General features: G+C 51.5%; 1 protein-coding gene across 2 annotated transcripts; it reads left to right on the top strand.

Annotated features, from left to right (window-relative positions):
* Nucleotides 1-18: 18 nt before the first annotated feature.
* Nucleotides 19-14068, top strand: TTI1 (TELO2 interacting protein 1). Of its 2 annotated transcripts, XM_039699716.1 has the most exons (7): nucleotides 27-2486; nucleotides 2944-3135; nucleotides 3919-4061; nucleotides 4867-5007; nucleotides 6417-6621; nucleotides 7289-7376; nucleotides 13278-14068. In XM_039699716.1, the coding sequence occupies exons 1-7, from the start codon at nucleotides 206-208 to the stop codon at nucleotides 13510-13512; spliced, it is 3285 nt and encodes a 1094-aa protein (XP_039555650.1). In that variant the 5' UTR covers nucleotides 27-205; the 3' UTR covers nucleotides 13513-14068. The 2 variants fall into 2 exon arrangements, 1 of the variants encoding a protein (XP_039555650.1); XR_005626571.1 differs by lacking the exons at nucleotides 6417-6621; nucleotides 7289-7376; nucleotides 13278-14068 and having other exon boundaries at nucleotides 19-2486; nucleotides 3919-4161; nucleotides 4867-4975.
* The last annotated feature ends 257 nt before the right edge of the window (nucleotides 14069-14325 follow it).

Below are 14325 nucleotides of genomic sequence, written 5' to 3'. Positions count from 1 at the left end.
TGCAGCCCCGTTGCTTTAGGGTCACGCCGCTGGCGCATGCGCGTTACGGACACCCGAGACTTTTCTCACAGTGCCCGCCTCACCTCTCGGGAGCTTTGTGGTGCTGGTACCGCGGCGTCACTTCCGGCACCCTCAGGGCTGCCCGGCCTGGCCCCGTGTGGGATCCCCCGGTACCGGGCCGGGCCCGCGGCCCCGTTCCCCCGGCATGGCCGTGTTCGACACCCCGCAGGCGGCGTTCGGGGCGCTGCGCCCCGTCTGCGTGCAGCTGACGCGGGCGCAGACGGTGGAGAACGTGCGGCTGCTGCAGGTGCAGCTGGGCGCGGTGAGCGGCGCGGCCCTGCAGGAGCTGCAGGAGTACGTGCTGTTCCCGCTGCGCTTCGCCCTGCGCCTGCCGGGGCCCAAGCAGGAGCGGCTGCTGCAGAGCCTGGTGCAGTGCATCGCCTCCGTGCTTGCGGCGACGTGCGTGAAGAAGCAGGAGCTGCTGCAGGAGCTCTTCTCGGAGCTCTGTACCTGCCTCGCTCCCCCTCCCAGCTCGGGCAAAGCCGCCCCGCTGTCCGAGGAGCTGAAGCTGGCTGTGATCCAGGCACTCCACACCCTGATGCACTCGGCTTATGGGGATGTTATCCTGTCTCTGTACCAACCTTCCACCCTTCCACTCTTAGGATTTGCTGTGTCTTTGCTTCTGACGCTTGCAGAGCAAGAGAAAGCAAAGCAAATCAAGGTCTCTGCTTTGGAGTGCTTGCAGGTCCTGGTTCTGCAGTGTGACTGCCAGGAGCACCGACACCTGGATGAAGACGAGGCACAGCAATGTGGGGATTTGTTTGCTTCTTTTCTGCCCGGGATCTCTATTACACTGTCTCGAGTTATTGCTGGAGACATCAAACAAGGTCACAAAACCACCGTTTCTGCCATCAGACTCTTTTATCTGATTGTTGGCTTGGTCATGGCTGATGAACAGCTAGCCAGAATCCCGAAGAGTAAGGAAAAGCTGCTGGTGGAACACAGCAGGATATCAGAGCTAATGATCCACAGAGGACCTGACTGGACTAAAAGTACTGCTGAAAAACTCTCTCTTCTGTTGCATAAAGTGGTTGAGTCCTCTTCAGTTCACCCCCACTGGAAGGTGAGACTGGAGCTGGTGGAGCTGGTGCACCACTTACTGAGGAGCTGCAGTCAGTCACTGGTGGGCTCGTTCAGTCACCTCTTAAAGGCCTTGGTTGGGCTGGTTAATGATGAAAACAGCCAAGTCCAGAGCAGGTGTAACAAAGTTCTGCAAGGGATCGCAGAGCAGAGGATCGTGGCCCAGAACAGGGCTCTTGCTGATGTCCTCTCTGAGAACCTCCATTCCCTCGCCACAGCTCTTCCCCGCCTGATGAACTCTCAGGATGACGTGGGCAAGGTTTCCACGCTGAGCTTATTGCTTGGCTACCTGAAGCTGCTGGGGCCCAAGGTTAACATTGTCCTCCACTCCGTGTCCCACCTGCAGCGCGTGTCCAAGGCGCTGGTGCAGGTTCTGGAGCTGGATGTGACAGATGTGAGGATTGTGGAGGCTCGGCGCTCCGGGCCACCCGGCCCCCTGCAGCAGGGTGTGCACAAGGGCAGGTGCCAGAAGAAATATTTCCGCTTCTTCACGGAGGAGAAGGTTTTCCAGCTCCTTCAGCAAGTGTGCCGTGTTCTGGGCTACTACGGGAACCTCTACTTGCTTGTGGATCACTTCATGGGGCTGTACAATGAGTCTGGCCTGTACCGAAAGCAGGCAGCCATGATCCTCAACGAGCTGGTCACGGGGGCTGCCGGGGTGGGAGTGGATTTCCTGCAGGAGAGGGAAGTTCCACTGAGCGTGGATGATCTCAAAGGGTCCATAACGTCCATTCTGGATGAGTACATGGACCAGGCCAACTGGTACTTGGTCACTAGCATTGACACGGAGGACAGCAGCCCTGGGCAGTCAGCGCAGCACCTGGGACTCGCTGTCCGTGCAGGAGGGGCACCCAGCAGCGTCCTCCCCCTGTCCCCAGAGCCCCCAGTCACTGCCCGCACCATGAACAGCAACATCTGGCAGATCTGCATCCAGCTGGAGGGCGTTGGCTGCTTTGCCGCTGTCCTGGGGAAGGAGTTCCGGCTGCTGCTGCTGTCAGCTCTCTACCCTGTGCTGGAGAAGGCTGGGGACAGGACTCTGCTCATCAGTGAGACAGCACTGGGGACACTGGCAGACATTTGTGAGGCCTGTGGTTACGACTCGGTGCGGAGTTTGATTAATGAGAACTCTGACTATCTGGTGAACGGGATTTCCCTGAATCTGCGCCAGCTGGCCTGCCAGCCACGAGCGTCCCAGGTCCTGGACACCATGCTGAGGCATTCAGATGCCAGCTTGCTGCCCCTGGTGGAAGATGTAATCCAAGATGTCCTGTCTGCACTAGATCAGTCTTACAATAGCCAGGCTCCCGCCTTCCTCAGGGTCCTCCACTCAGTCATGACTGCTCTAGGTACCAAAACCATGTTTGCTTTGTGTGATTCAGCCTTGCTGTCACTAAGGGTACTTGTCTTGGACCTTTCCACTTGCCATGGGAGGTTCCAGGTAGCCCGGGTGTTGCAGTGTGATGGCCACTGTGCTTTGCCTGCTGGGGCAGTACTCAAGCACAGATCACCAGTAGCTTTCCCTCTCCAGTTTTTCTGGCCTGCAACCTTTCACAGGAACACGGCCTTTAGTGGCTGAGAAGGGATGGGTTCACTGCTCCCATGAACATTCTAGAGGAGCATGTGGCATGTATTCCTTTTTAACTTTCCCATACTATCAAGGAGACTGGGGTGTGACAGCAGGTGCCTGAGTCAGGTGCAGTCCCATGAGGTGTGAGAGCCATCTCATCTCTCGTGGAACCCATGGCACCTGCTGACTTGCAGGAGGGTGTCATGCCCAGTGACATGTCAGTTCCTTTTTTGCAGTGCAGTGGTTTGGAGTGCCCAGCGCTGAGGAGCACCAGCAAAGGCAGACTGACAGGGGCCAGAGCAGGGCTCTGTCCCAGGGACAGCAGAAGGTGACAATGACAAGTCAAGAAGTGGAACAGTTCTTCCTTGACTACATCAGCCAGAAGCAGATCGCAGAGGGTGATCTTCCTGACCTGGAGGAGGAGGCAGGTCAGTGCTGTGTGTGACTGGAGGGGAGCATGGTGAGTTTGCAGAGAGACTGTGACCTCTGAGGTGTCCTTTTGTCACATGGGGGCCTTGGGACCAGGTTGACAGTCTCAGGTCTTCTTTGGGCTGACCTTGCTTCATGTAAAGTGCTGTTGGGTGTTCTCACTTTGTTCTCTTTGAGTGGGGAAGCCAAATGTTTGCAGATCAAGGCTTCTCTAGCTCTGAGACACAAGCACACTGTGTTTTTTCTTACCTCATAACACTTCATTTGGGTTCGGGACCTGAAGTTTCATCTTTCCAGGATCCTTTGTGGTTTCCTCGTGTTCCCTTGGGAATCTCCGAACTGTTTTCTCCTGGCTAATGATGCTACTGCTCCCTTCTCACTTGGCCGTGGCAGGCACTGCAGACATTCATATAGGGAACTTTTTAGTCTTCACTGGGCTGTGCTGCAATCCTGACCTTTAAATACCTCATCTTTAAATACCCAGGCTTTTCATTTTTAATAAAAATCAATGGGAAATAAGTCCATGGTGAGAAGAGACTGCAAATGTCAGACCAGCTGCGTTGTCCCGTAAAGAAAGCGAACATTCCCTAGCCCCACACTCTCAACTGAACCTGACACTAACTCACAGAACTCATAGGCTTAACTATATCTAAGCACATCAAAAAATGCCAAAGGCCTTACTCAGGAATTTGCAGAGTCGTCGTGGGTGGGTGATCTGTGACTGTGATCTCCCAGAGCTCCCAAGTAATTTTCACGGCTTCAGTAATGGTTTTGTCTTCCAGGTGAGGTTCCCCTTGCTAAGCCAGAGCCCAGCTCTGACACAGAAGGAGAGGCTCCAATGCCAAGCCATGCTCAGCTGGCCAGGGATGTGATGGAGAGGTGCATCCACTTGCTGTCTGACGGGAGCCTCCGAGTGCGGCTGAAGGTCGGTAATGGCCAGCTCTGAGGGGACAGATGGTGCCCATGAAGGGGCTGGTAGCTCATCAGCGTGTGTGCCATGCACGTTGGGCTCCCTGCCATCCCAGGTTTGTGCTGCCATATGCTCCAGCAGGACAGATCCTCCAAACCTGGCAAGAGAAAGGGAGGTAGTTTTTCGGGAGGGCACTGGATTAGGAATGGCAGCCAGGCGGAACAGAATCTTAAGGGTGGCTTTGTATTGGACACTTTCCCTTGATGCTCATGACAGTTAAGTCTTGTGCTTTGTGCTTTGGTGGAGGAAACAGAAGCATCTTTCTCCCATCTGTGCCTCCCATCCCCCTTCCTCAGGCTGCAGTGCACAGGCTGATGAATGTTTTTGAAGTAGCTGGGGTGATGATAAGCAGGGCTAAAAGCCTGGCTTTTTTTCTAATTATGAAAACCCTTTGAAGGTGGCCTCCTTTTAAAGTGCAAAGTGAGACAGAAAAATGAGGCATAACCCAGATTCTCATCCCAGCAGCCCCAGCTCTGCCAGGTGATCCTGCTGCCACTGCCGCAGTGGGGTCCAAGTGTGCAGCTCAGCCTGTGGGATTTGGGCAGGAATCCTGCCCTGCTCCCAGCCCAGCACAGGCTGTGTCACTGCTTGTCCCTTTGCAAGCAGGCCTGGTTTCTAGCACTGTTCACTGTTCCTGCTGCGGTAAAACCGCACCCTTTGCTGTCCAACCCCTCCTCCCAGCTTGCTGCCGTGCTGCTGGGATCCACCTGAATGCCTGGCACTGCAGCACTCTGAGTCTGTTCCCTCCCCTCGTGCCCAGGTCCTGGACGTGCTGGAGCTCTGTGTAACCATGCTGCATCCTCATGGAAACCATCTGCTTCCCATGGCTCACCGTGTCTGGCCAGCTCTCGTCACCCGGCTGATTAGCGACGACCCTCTGGCAGTGCTCAGAGCCTTCAAGGTATGGCAGTGGCTGCCAGCAGCATTTCCAGCTGGGGCTTGGGCAGGAAGTGGCTCAGGCAGTGCTGCAGCTCAGGAGAGAGCACCAAGCTCCTGCAGCAATGTTTCAGTGTGGTTTGGAGCATTGGAGTCACCATGCTCTGCTCTGGGTGTTTGTACCACTCTCACTGCAGCTTGGCCACAGTAAAGCCTTGATGCTGTTCCTGGGGGAAGCAGCAATGTTGGTGGTTACTGCAGGGATGAGAAAAACAGCTCTACAGCCTCAGCAGATGTTAGGGGCACCACACAGTGCAGCTTGGTCTTGCTGGAGGCACAGTCCCAGCATCCTCTTTGGAAGCCTCAGATTGAAAATAGGGGAACATTTAATGATTGAGGCATTGGCAAGGGAAGGGAGAGGTTGAACAAAGACTTGGCCCTATAATGACATTATTAAAGGGCTCCTGACCTTGTCAGCTGGCTCCTTTCTCCTCCTGACTCACAGGCTGGCCAGTAAAGCATGTTTCCAGAGGTTGCCAGCCCCAGCACTGCAGATGAATTCGTCTGCTGGGCAGAGTGAGATTCATTTTAGAGTCCTTCAGTGTGAATAAAGAGAGTTTTGATTCCAGAAATTCCAGCAGCCATGCACTACAGTCTCTGAATAGCCATACCTATCATGTGCCTGCCCTAAAAGGAGGTAGAGATTGCTGTACAAAAACTAATTAACTCTGGAAAAGTTCAAGTCATCATTACAATTTGCACCCAGATTGGGTTTTGCTGTATGAATTCCCCCCAAAATGTCTTCCTGCCTAAATTCCAGGACCAGAAGTGTCATATCAGTGTAAAGCAAACACAACATAACCAGCATCTCAGTCCTGCACACTGAGACCATGACTCAGTGAAGTTTCAGAAGAGAGATCAGTGTCCTGGCCACGTGGATCCCCCTTTGTTTTTACATGCATTTAGGGCCATTCTCTACCCAGTTTGAGTTTGATCCTGGGCAGACACCAGTAGTGCTGGGTGCCCTTTTTCTGTGGCCACTTGGCCTTTCTGCTTGCTGATGTGCTTGGAAGGATGGGTTGTCTGCACCACAAAAGAGATTTAAGGATATAATCATATTTAATGGCATTTTCCATCAGAGACTCCTCCACTAATTCTGAGTAAGAATGCAGAGCTGCTCTTACCTTTACTGTGCTAATGAGGGAAGGGCAGCCCAGGAGGTCAGCCAGGTGACACTGCAGAGCTCACTCAGCCTCTCAAACATTCACCTTCTGCTCATTATGGGGAAACTGGGGCAGGTGTGGTCACAATGCTCTCATCTGCAAAAACAATTCTCCAGGAGAGTGAATGTCTGAATCCCCCAGGCTGTGTGCATCACTGAGCTGCTCCCAGGCCAGTGTGAGCACTATCCCCTGTAACTGGTGTCTCTCTTAGGTGCTGTGTACCCTGGGTCAAACATGTGGGGACTTTCTGAGGCAGAGGTTCTCCAAAGATGTCCTGCCCAAACTGACCAGTTCCCTCCTGAGCCAGGCCCCAGTGAGTGCCAGAGCTGGGCCTGTGTACAGCCACACACTGGCCTTCAAGCTGCAGCTGGCTGTGCTGCAGGGCCTGGGCTCTCTCTGTGAGAAGCTGGACATGGGTGAGTACCAGAGGAAGCACAGGCTGTGTGGGTCTCTGCCAGACTTTGTTTCCTCTCTTGCTGCTTCTCTTCCTGCTGCCCACAAGTTGATTTCCTGATCTTCTCTAGCCTGGGTCTGATCTCTTTGGGAGCTCTGTGAAGAGGTGCTGTGCACTCTTTTCTCCCCAGGAGACAAATGGGAGAGAAGGTTTCCACCACATGCAAAATGTGACTGCTCATCCCACTTGTGGGTGAGAAGAGGGCACAGAACAGAGTCCCTGCATTGCTGTTGGGCCACACTTTGTTCTTACTGGACAAACTGGAGCCCAGATAAGACTTCTGGCTAGCTCGACTGGTTCCATTGTGGGCTTGTCTCTGGGGGACCCTTTAAATCCAGCACATCACACTCTTCTATTGAATGAAACTCTGAAATTCTCCCCAAGTGAAATTTCTGGAACTGGCTTTGATGAGGGAGAAGGTTTGCTGGCTAGTTGCTCTTTTCCTCTCAGTGCCCTTGATTGCTTTCCTGGCTTTGCAGCAAGATGCTTAAAAGGCAAGGTCAGAAGAGCTCCGGGTCAGACAGCTCAAAGGCTCTGAAGCCTCTGCTGCCAATTTGGAGCTGATTCCATTAGGCAGCAGCTGCTGAGGAGGTCACCTCCTACCCTTCTTTCCTGTTCCATTTCTGCAGGCGAGAGTGACCTGAATAAAGTGGCAGATGCCTGCCTGATTTACCTCAGTGCCAAGCAACCTGTGAAACTGCAAGAAGCTGCCCAGAGGTAATGTCTCTTAAATGCAGGTGTGTTGGGTGTACAAATAGTGGGGGACAGAGGGAGCATAGTGATCCCATTCCTTTTGCACCTTTCATGTTCCACCTTCCAGCATGTTCAAGTCCTGTACAGCAGGGCCTCTCATTGAGATTTCTGGGGTGAAGTATCACTTACTCCCCAAAATGAGTTAGAGAGGTCAGTTGTCAGCTTGGACAGACATTACAGGTGACCTTGCTGTACATTTGGGAATAGAGGGGAAGATGTGCTACTTGCTTTTTCCTAACCAAATACTTGAGGCCTTTGGCCCACTGGTGGCATCAAACTGCAGAGGGAAGATGACTGTGGAAGAGGATGTGCCAGGCATTCCCTTGTATCACTTGATACCTTCTGCAGGCTGGGGGATCTACTTCTGTTTTCCTTCCATTTTCCCTGGGCTCCAGCCAGGTGGACCAGAGTTTGTTTGGGAAGCTGTCAGTCTTGGCACCAGTGTTGCTCTGAGAAGGCTGGGAGAGTCTAAAAGAGCAAAGACAGTTTAGGTGAACACACTCCAGCTCTGGGAAGTGTTGACAGACATACTTTGCTGCTTGGTGTACAAAATCCTGCTCAGTGTGTTCTGCTGTCAGGATAAGAAATCACTGTTGTCATGTGTTGTCACCTGGAACCAAGGCTGGAGATTTCAGGAGACAAAGCGAGTCCAGGCACAGAACACGGAACATAAATCAGGAAGCCCCTCTGCCGAAGGATGGGCTGAAAACCAGGCAGCTCCCCCTTCCTGTGCGGCCAGCCCTGCCCTGCCCCGAGGGGAGGGGAAGCCAGCGGGTTCCGCAGGCTCTGCGGTTTCGGATTTCCAGGGCAGGCTGCTGGAAGGGAAGCAAAGGGAAGTGCAGCCCATCCGTTCCCTTTCACAAAGCACAGGCTCCCGGGGGTGCAGGGTGTGAAGGGCTTTGTGTGGCTGGGCAGCAGTTCAGAGGCAGCGCTCTCCCGAGCAGGAGCATTCCTTTGTTTGTGTCTCTGCACGGATGGGAGTGGGTTTATTTTTACCTTGGAGGCTTTCACAGCAGCACAGCAGGCTCCAGCAGCATTTGTTCTGCAGAGGGGCTCTGTGCTGTGGGAGTGCATCCCCTTAATGCAATAATGCCTCAGTCTGTGCAAGCGATGCTGGATGAAAAGCAGAACACCAGGATTTATCTAGATATTTGGAATCTGAAGCTTTTAAATCATTAACCAAGCAGCTTGAGAAGCTGTGCAATTTCCCCCCAGCAGCAGGGGTAGGGGGAATATGAAATGAGCCCTGTTGGAAGCTGTATGCTGAAGTGAGCTCACTTGTTAGAGCAAAAGGGCAGCAAAGTTCAGGGCAAGTAACATTTTTCTCCTGTGTGTTACTTTTATTATATTTTAAGGGGGAAATGCCATATGTTTTGCTCCTCCCCCCATGCTTTTGATGCACCATACATCACATATGTGAACCAAGCTGCTCATAGAAGTCCTTGCTGTCTCCTGTTTAACTCCATTGACCAGACACATGTATGCACTGGGGCATGCATCATGCCTGGCCTGACACTACTGACATGGCAGCATTTGGAGGTTTCTTTTGGGTTTAATTTCTTGAGTTTAGCCCTGTTTGATCCCTGATCTTGGAGCCTGGATGGATCAGAGTTCATCGTATCACACTCACTTTTAACTGTATTTCCCTGATATGAGGTTTCAGCCTGGAAAAGCCAAAATTAGTTTGGACCATAACAATCAGCTCCTGTATCAAGATAAGAATCACTTCTCAGCCACCCTTCCACTTCTGTTCTCCAGCTGCTGAACCACCACATTCCTCTAAGTTCTGCCTCTTCTTGCTCTCCATGTGCCTGAAAGTAATCCTGCAAACTGACACAGGCTGTCACACATAAGGGCCTTTCCATCTAAGCAAGGGCAGTGTTATCAGCCTGATACATGAGAAATTCTGCATTTTAAATGCTTCTAAAAACAGATAGACCAGAACTAATCTTAGCCCCAGCCTCAGCGCCAGCGTACGTCACATAACTCAGCTTTATCACTGCAGAAATCATAGGAGGTAAAAGGATGTTTGGAATCAGCTTGCCATGGTGATTTATACTAACTGGCCTTTGCTCAGCTCTTAGGGTTCTTATTCAACTGATGGGTTGTGACCTGTCAAGAGCAAGGTCAGGACTCACAAAGTCAGCTGTAGCTCCAAAAATCATACACTGACTACGTGAGGATTCTGTAGGCATGCAAGGGCTGAGCAGGAAGTTTTGGCCAAGATGCCTGAGCCACAAAAAGAAAAAGGAAAAAGGGAGTTTGGCTATCATCCAGAGATGTTATCATGCCCCAAGGAGTCTGCTTAATCCCATTTATGGGACCCTGTAGCTTTATTAGATGAAGCAGTGGGAGTAAGTGATTTTTGTAACTGCAGCTTCATGCAATACTCAACAGGCAAAAATAGATGCTGGGAAAAAAAGAACTCCAGCACATCTGAGGAAGAGAAAATGGGACAATAACAATAGGTTTTACTAGAAGATGGCTGCTGGGAGTATTCCAGGAGAATATTATCCAAAGCTTTTTAAAAAACCAAACACAAAACCACCAAAGAGACCAAACTCACTGAAGAAGAGTTTGGGAATGCCAAGGAGCACTAGAAAAGTCTTTGCCATCATTGAAGAAGATGAGCCTATGCAAGGGTGGGAAAGTGCCCAGAGAGACTTGAGCAAGGGGACATCTGGGGCCCCACTTCTGGGAACAAGGCTGGGGAGATGGTGGGAACTGAAAGTCACAATTTGTAAATCTGAGCTTCTCGTCAGTCTATGAAGTTGCATCATCCCTGACAATCTTTTCACTTCAGGGAATAAAACCTTGAAGGAAAAGAGATTAGGAAATTGTCACTAGCCCCTGTCAAAACTGACAAGTAGTTTCCATTTTTTCAGTTTCAAGTGACTGTTTTGAATTTTACACTTAATTCCTACTAAATGTTTGCAGCCCATGACCTTTCAGTCAGCATTCTGGATAGGAATGATGGTTTTTTCCCCCAGTAAGATGCTGAAATAATTTCCTCAGTTCTTACCCAAGCCTATGGTGGGCTGTATCCAGTTAAACATTCAGCAGGGATGGAAAGCCAGGAAGCCTTGTCCTTCTGCCAGTCTGTTCACTGTGCCATGGCTTTGCTTGGAGGTTGGGAGAAGACAAGGCAAGAGATACCCAAATTGCTCTGTGCTAGTAGAATAACTTTAGCACACTTGGGACAAATATGAGCTATTTGGGGAGCTTTTTTCATACCAGGGTTGATTATACAGCTTACCTCTTCTGGTTTGCTTGTGTGGTTTGTTGGGTATTCATTGTCAGCTGTCACTCCCAGGCTGGATTGAAGCATGCCAGAACAGCCACCTGCTCAAGGCAAAATTCAATAAAGTGATATTTAAGAAAAAAAGAAAAAGGCAACAACATAAAACAAACTTGGATTAACCCCAGGATTCTTTGCTATGGAAACAGGTTGCTTGGAAACTACCCCAGAGTTAGTTTGAAAATGTAAAAGTCAAGTTGTTCTTTAAGCTGCAGAGCACTCCAGGCTTCAGGGATAATCACAGCCTCAAACCATGATGGGCACCAGAGGCAGTGAGTTCTCCAGGGTCTGGATAACCTCTGAGGGTCGCTCTCCCTGGAGCAGCTGATTGGGAAGAGGTTGGAGAGCAGAGTGTCTGTGCTGTGAGTGGAAGAGCTACAGCTGTGTGTGTGCTGGGGATCAGCAGCCTGCTGCACAATATTCCCTCTTCCCGTGTTCACTTCACAGCAATTCATTGTCCTTGCCTGCTCCCAGCCCAGCCGTGAGGAGCAGGGATTATCTCTGCAGCTGCCCATTGAAAACTGGGTGGGAGCACTGGGAGCTGCTGTTTGCTGGCACACAGAGCTGTGTGCTCCTGCTGTCACAGCCAGGCTGGGGGCACGGGCAGGGCAGTGGCTGCAGAGCTGGAGCCAGGATGGCAGCAGCCAGAGCTCCAAACCCTGCCCCTGCCAGCCCCTCACTCGGGCTGGCACCCAGTGGGCCAGTCAGCAGAGCTGCAGGAACAAAGCCAGGGAAGTGAGGAGTCCTGTGAGCTCACCTGCAGCTGCCCAATCCACAGAAAAAGGTCGTGTTGCTGAGGCAGCTGCTGCCAAGCCCAGCTATCACTGTGGAGCACATTCCCACTGGTTCCTCTGGAGCAGGCAGATAGGCACTGCCAGCACCTTGGGAGGGGACACTGCCAGCAGCTTCAGTGGTGACATCTCCCCTCTTGCTGTTCAGAGACCTGCACTGAGGGCCAGGTGAGGTGTTAATGGCAGAGAGGCAAAGGCAACAGCTTTGCATGAGTAACGAGTCACATCCACAGGGTTATTGTGAAGAGGAGAGGGAGCTCTCTCCTACCTTCATCTCATTTCTGTGCTCTTTCACTTTACCCATGGCACTGCACTCCCTTTTCAGAGAAGAGCTTCTCAAAGGGATTTCTCCCTGCTTTACATTGGAAGCAACCTCACTTTAGGGATGAAAGCTCTTCCAGGAGAAATTTGGACAGCAATCAGATGTGGATTTTGTGTGGCTTTTGTAGCAAGTGATCTTTGCTTTTAGAGAGAGAGTTCAGTTCTGTTCTTCTTGGGAGAGCAGAGACAGACCTACTTGATTTCTCTTCCCATTACCTGACCTAGGAGCTGTTCTCCTCACAGCTCCATGATTTCACTGAAAACTGGAGACCTGAAGACTCGTGGCTGGGCTTTACTGGGATCTTGGGAAACTGTACCATAGGTGTGGTGAGTGCTGAGTGCCTTTGGTGTTCACAGAGCACTCAGCACCATTCAGGAAGAGGCCTTGCAAATTCCAGTCTAATTTTGTTCATGGCACAGCCAGAGAGTTTAATACCAGTTAAGCCTAGTACACCTTCTGTGCATTAAACCCTGACACAGACCTAGCTAAGCCCAAAGGTTGCTGCAGGGAGAACTGGCAGGAGGGGGTGGGTAAGTGTAGGTCACACAAATCAGCATTTGCTCTTTCACTCCTTGAGCTTCCTGCTCTTCAGCAGCAGCTGTGTCCCAGCAGCTCACAGCTGGAGCCCTGTGTGAAGGGCATGCTGGAAAGGCAAATCCCATCTTACTGAGGTGTGGAAATGCAAAGTGAAAGCCATCAACACAGCAGTAAATCTGCAGAGGAAGTTGTGATTCCTCTTTTCCTTCATTCTGTTGTTAGTGAAGATTGTGTTTGGTTTTGGTTTAAAATCCTGCTCTGTGAAAGGTGCTGTGCAGAATGACAAAAATTTGGAGGCAGGACTTGGGATGGTGGGAGATCTTACTTGAGCAAAAAGCCCTCAAATACAGCATTGAGCTTCCCTTGGGGCTCAGCCTGGACAGCTGTTCCCAAATACTCCTGGGTTTGCTACCTCTGGAAAGGCAGAGAAGCCCAGGTGGGTTAACTCCCTTATTCTCCAAAAACCAGAGAGGGTGGTGAACAGCACACACAGCTTCTCCCAAGATCTCTGCAGGAGCTGTTGTCCAAAAGATCCCAGATATGCACAGCACATGCAGTCACCACAGTCACCTCCCCAGCAGTGGGACAGACAGGTTTATGCTTGTGCCAGCAACAGCTCACACAGTGCCAGCCCCAAGCCTGGGTCAGTCCTGCACCAGCTGCTTGTTTGATATCCATAAGTGACTGTGTGGTATCATAAATATTTTTCTCCCACATGCCAGTAGCTGTGAGACACAGAGCTGCTTTCTTGGGCACAGGGGCCACTGCATTGCCCTCTGTAAAGAGCCAAATTTGTGCAGCTGCCAGAGGTTGCCACCAGCATCAAAGCTTTCCTTAACTCTTAATAACCCCATTGGGTGCCAACCACAAGGCTTTGTCCTTACTCTCCTTTCCTCTCTCCCTGTTGTTTTCCACAGTGTTTTCCTGCACCTGATGCACGTGGACCCTGACAGCACCTGGCTGCTCCTGAGTGAGGTGTGCTGCCCCGAGGGCTTTGAGCCCCCCCACGGCAGCCTGCAGCCAGTGAGGCTCAGGGGGATGGGGCAGCCACGGAACGAGCTCACTGACAACGTGCTGCTCCTGCTCCAGAGGCTGCAGCAGCAGGAGGGCACAGCTCCCAGCACCAGCACACAGGAGGCATCTCCTTCCTGACAGACCCACAAGGCAGCTGGGATGGGAAAGAGGAACCACCAGGACAGAGCTCACCTGGGAAAACACCATCAGTGAGAACCCAAATGGTTCAGGGGCAGAGGAAGGGCTGCCCAGTCTGGGGCACTGGCTGAGACACCATCCCTGTGGCAGAGGGTTTATTTTTTGAAGCAGTGTTTGAGGATGAAGTGGGTACATGACCCTAACTCCTGACTTGTGCCTGGCCAGCACCATATGCAGAGAAAATGACACATCTATTCCAAATTCTTCAGTATGGAGAGTGATTCATCTTCCAGAAATTACTTCCTAGCCCTTGATCCTTGGGGAGATTTAGCACTTTAGCATCCCCCACACCTCTCTGATCTCTTCACAGCTGTGATGATGCCTCCCATTCTCAGCTGGACAGTGACTGACAACTCAAAGCAAAAGCTTTTTCTGGCCTTTACCCTTCCCAGGAAGAGAATCTTGTTTGGGGTGCACTATAAACCTGTTCTCTTTAAAAGCAATTAATCTCAGAAGTTAAAGTGCATTTCCAATAAATTCCTCACCTATGCTACTATCAAGAACAATGTGTCCTCTCAGAGGCATCAGGGCTGCTCCTCACAGCTGCAGTTGGCTGAGACCAGATGGAGGCAGCCAAACGTGCTCTGTTCTCCTTCTCACTCTCTGTGAGGTTCTGTAGAGAACCAGCCAGCCCTGATTTACACCTGGGAGGGATTTACAACTTCTCCCATGCCCAGATCATGGTATTCAGGCCATTTCTAGCCCCTACCCCAAGGAGAATTGGATGAAGCACCTGCCTGTGCCTCTGTGCCT

Source organism: Passer montanus, unplaced genomic scaffold (genome assembly GCF_014805655.1).
Source record: "Passer montanus isolate IOZ18808 unplaced genomic scaffold, ASM1480565v1 scaffold139, whole genome shotgun sequence".
In the NCBI taxonomy this organism is placed as follows: domain Eukaryota; kingdom Metazoa; phylum Chordata; class Aves; order Passeriformes; family Passeridae; genus Passer; species Passer montanus.
The sequence above is the reverse complement of the archived record's forward strand: the minus strand, read 5'-3'. Positions and strand labels throughout refer to the sequence as shown.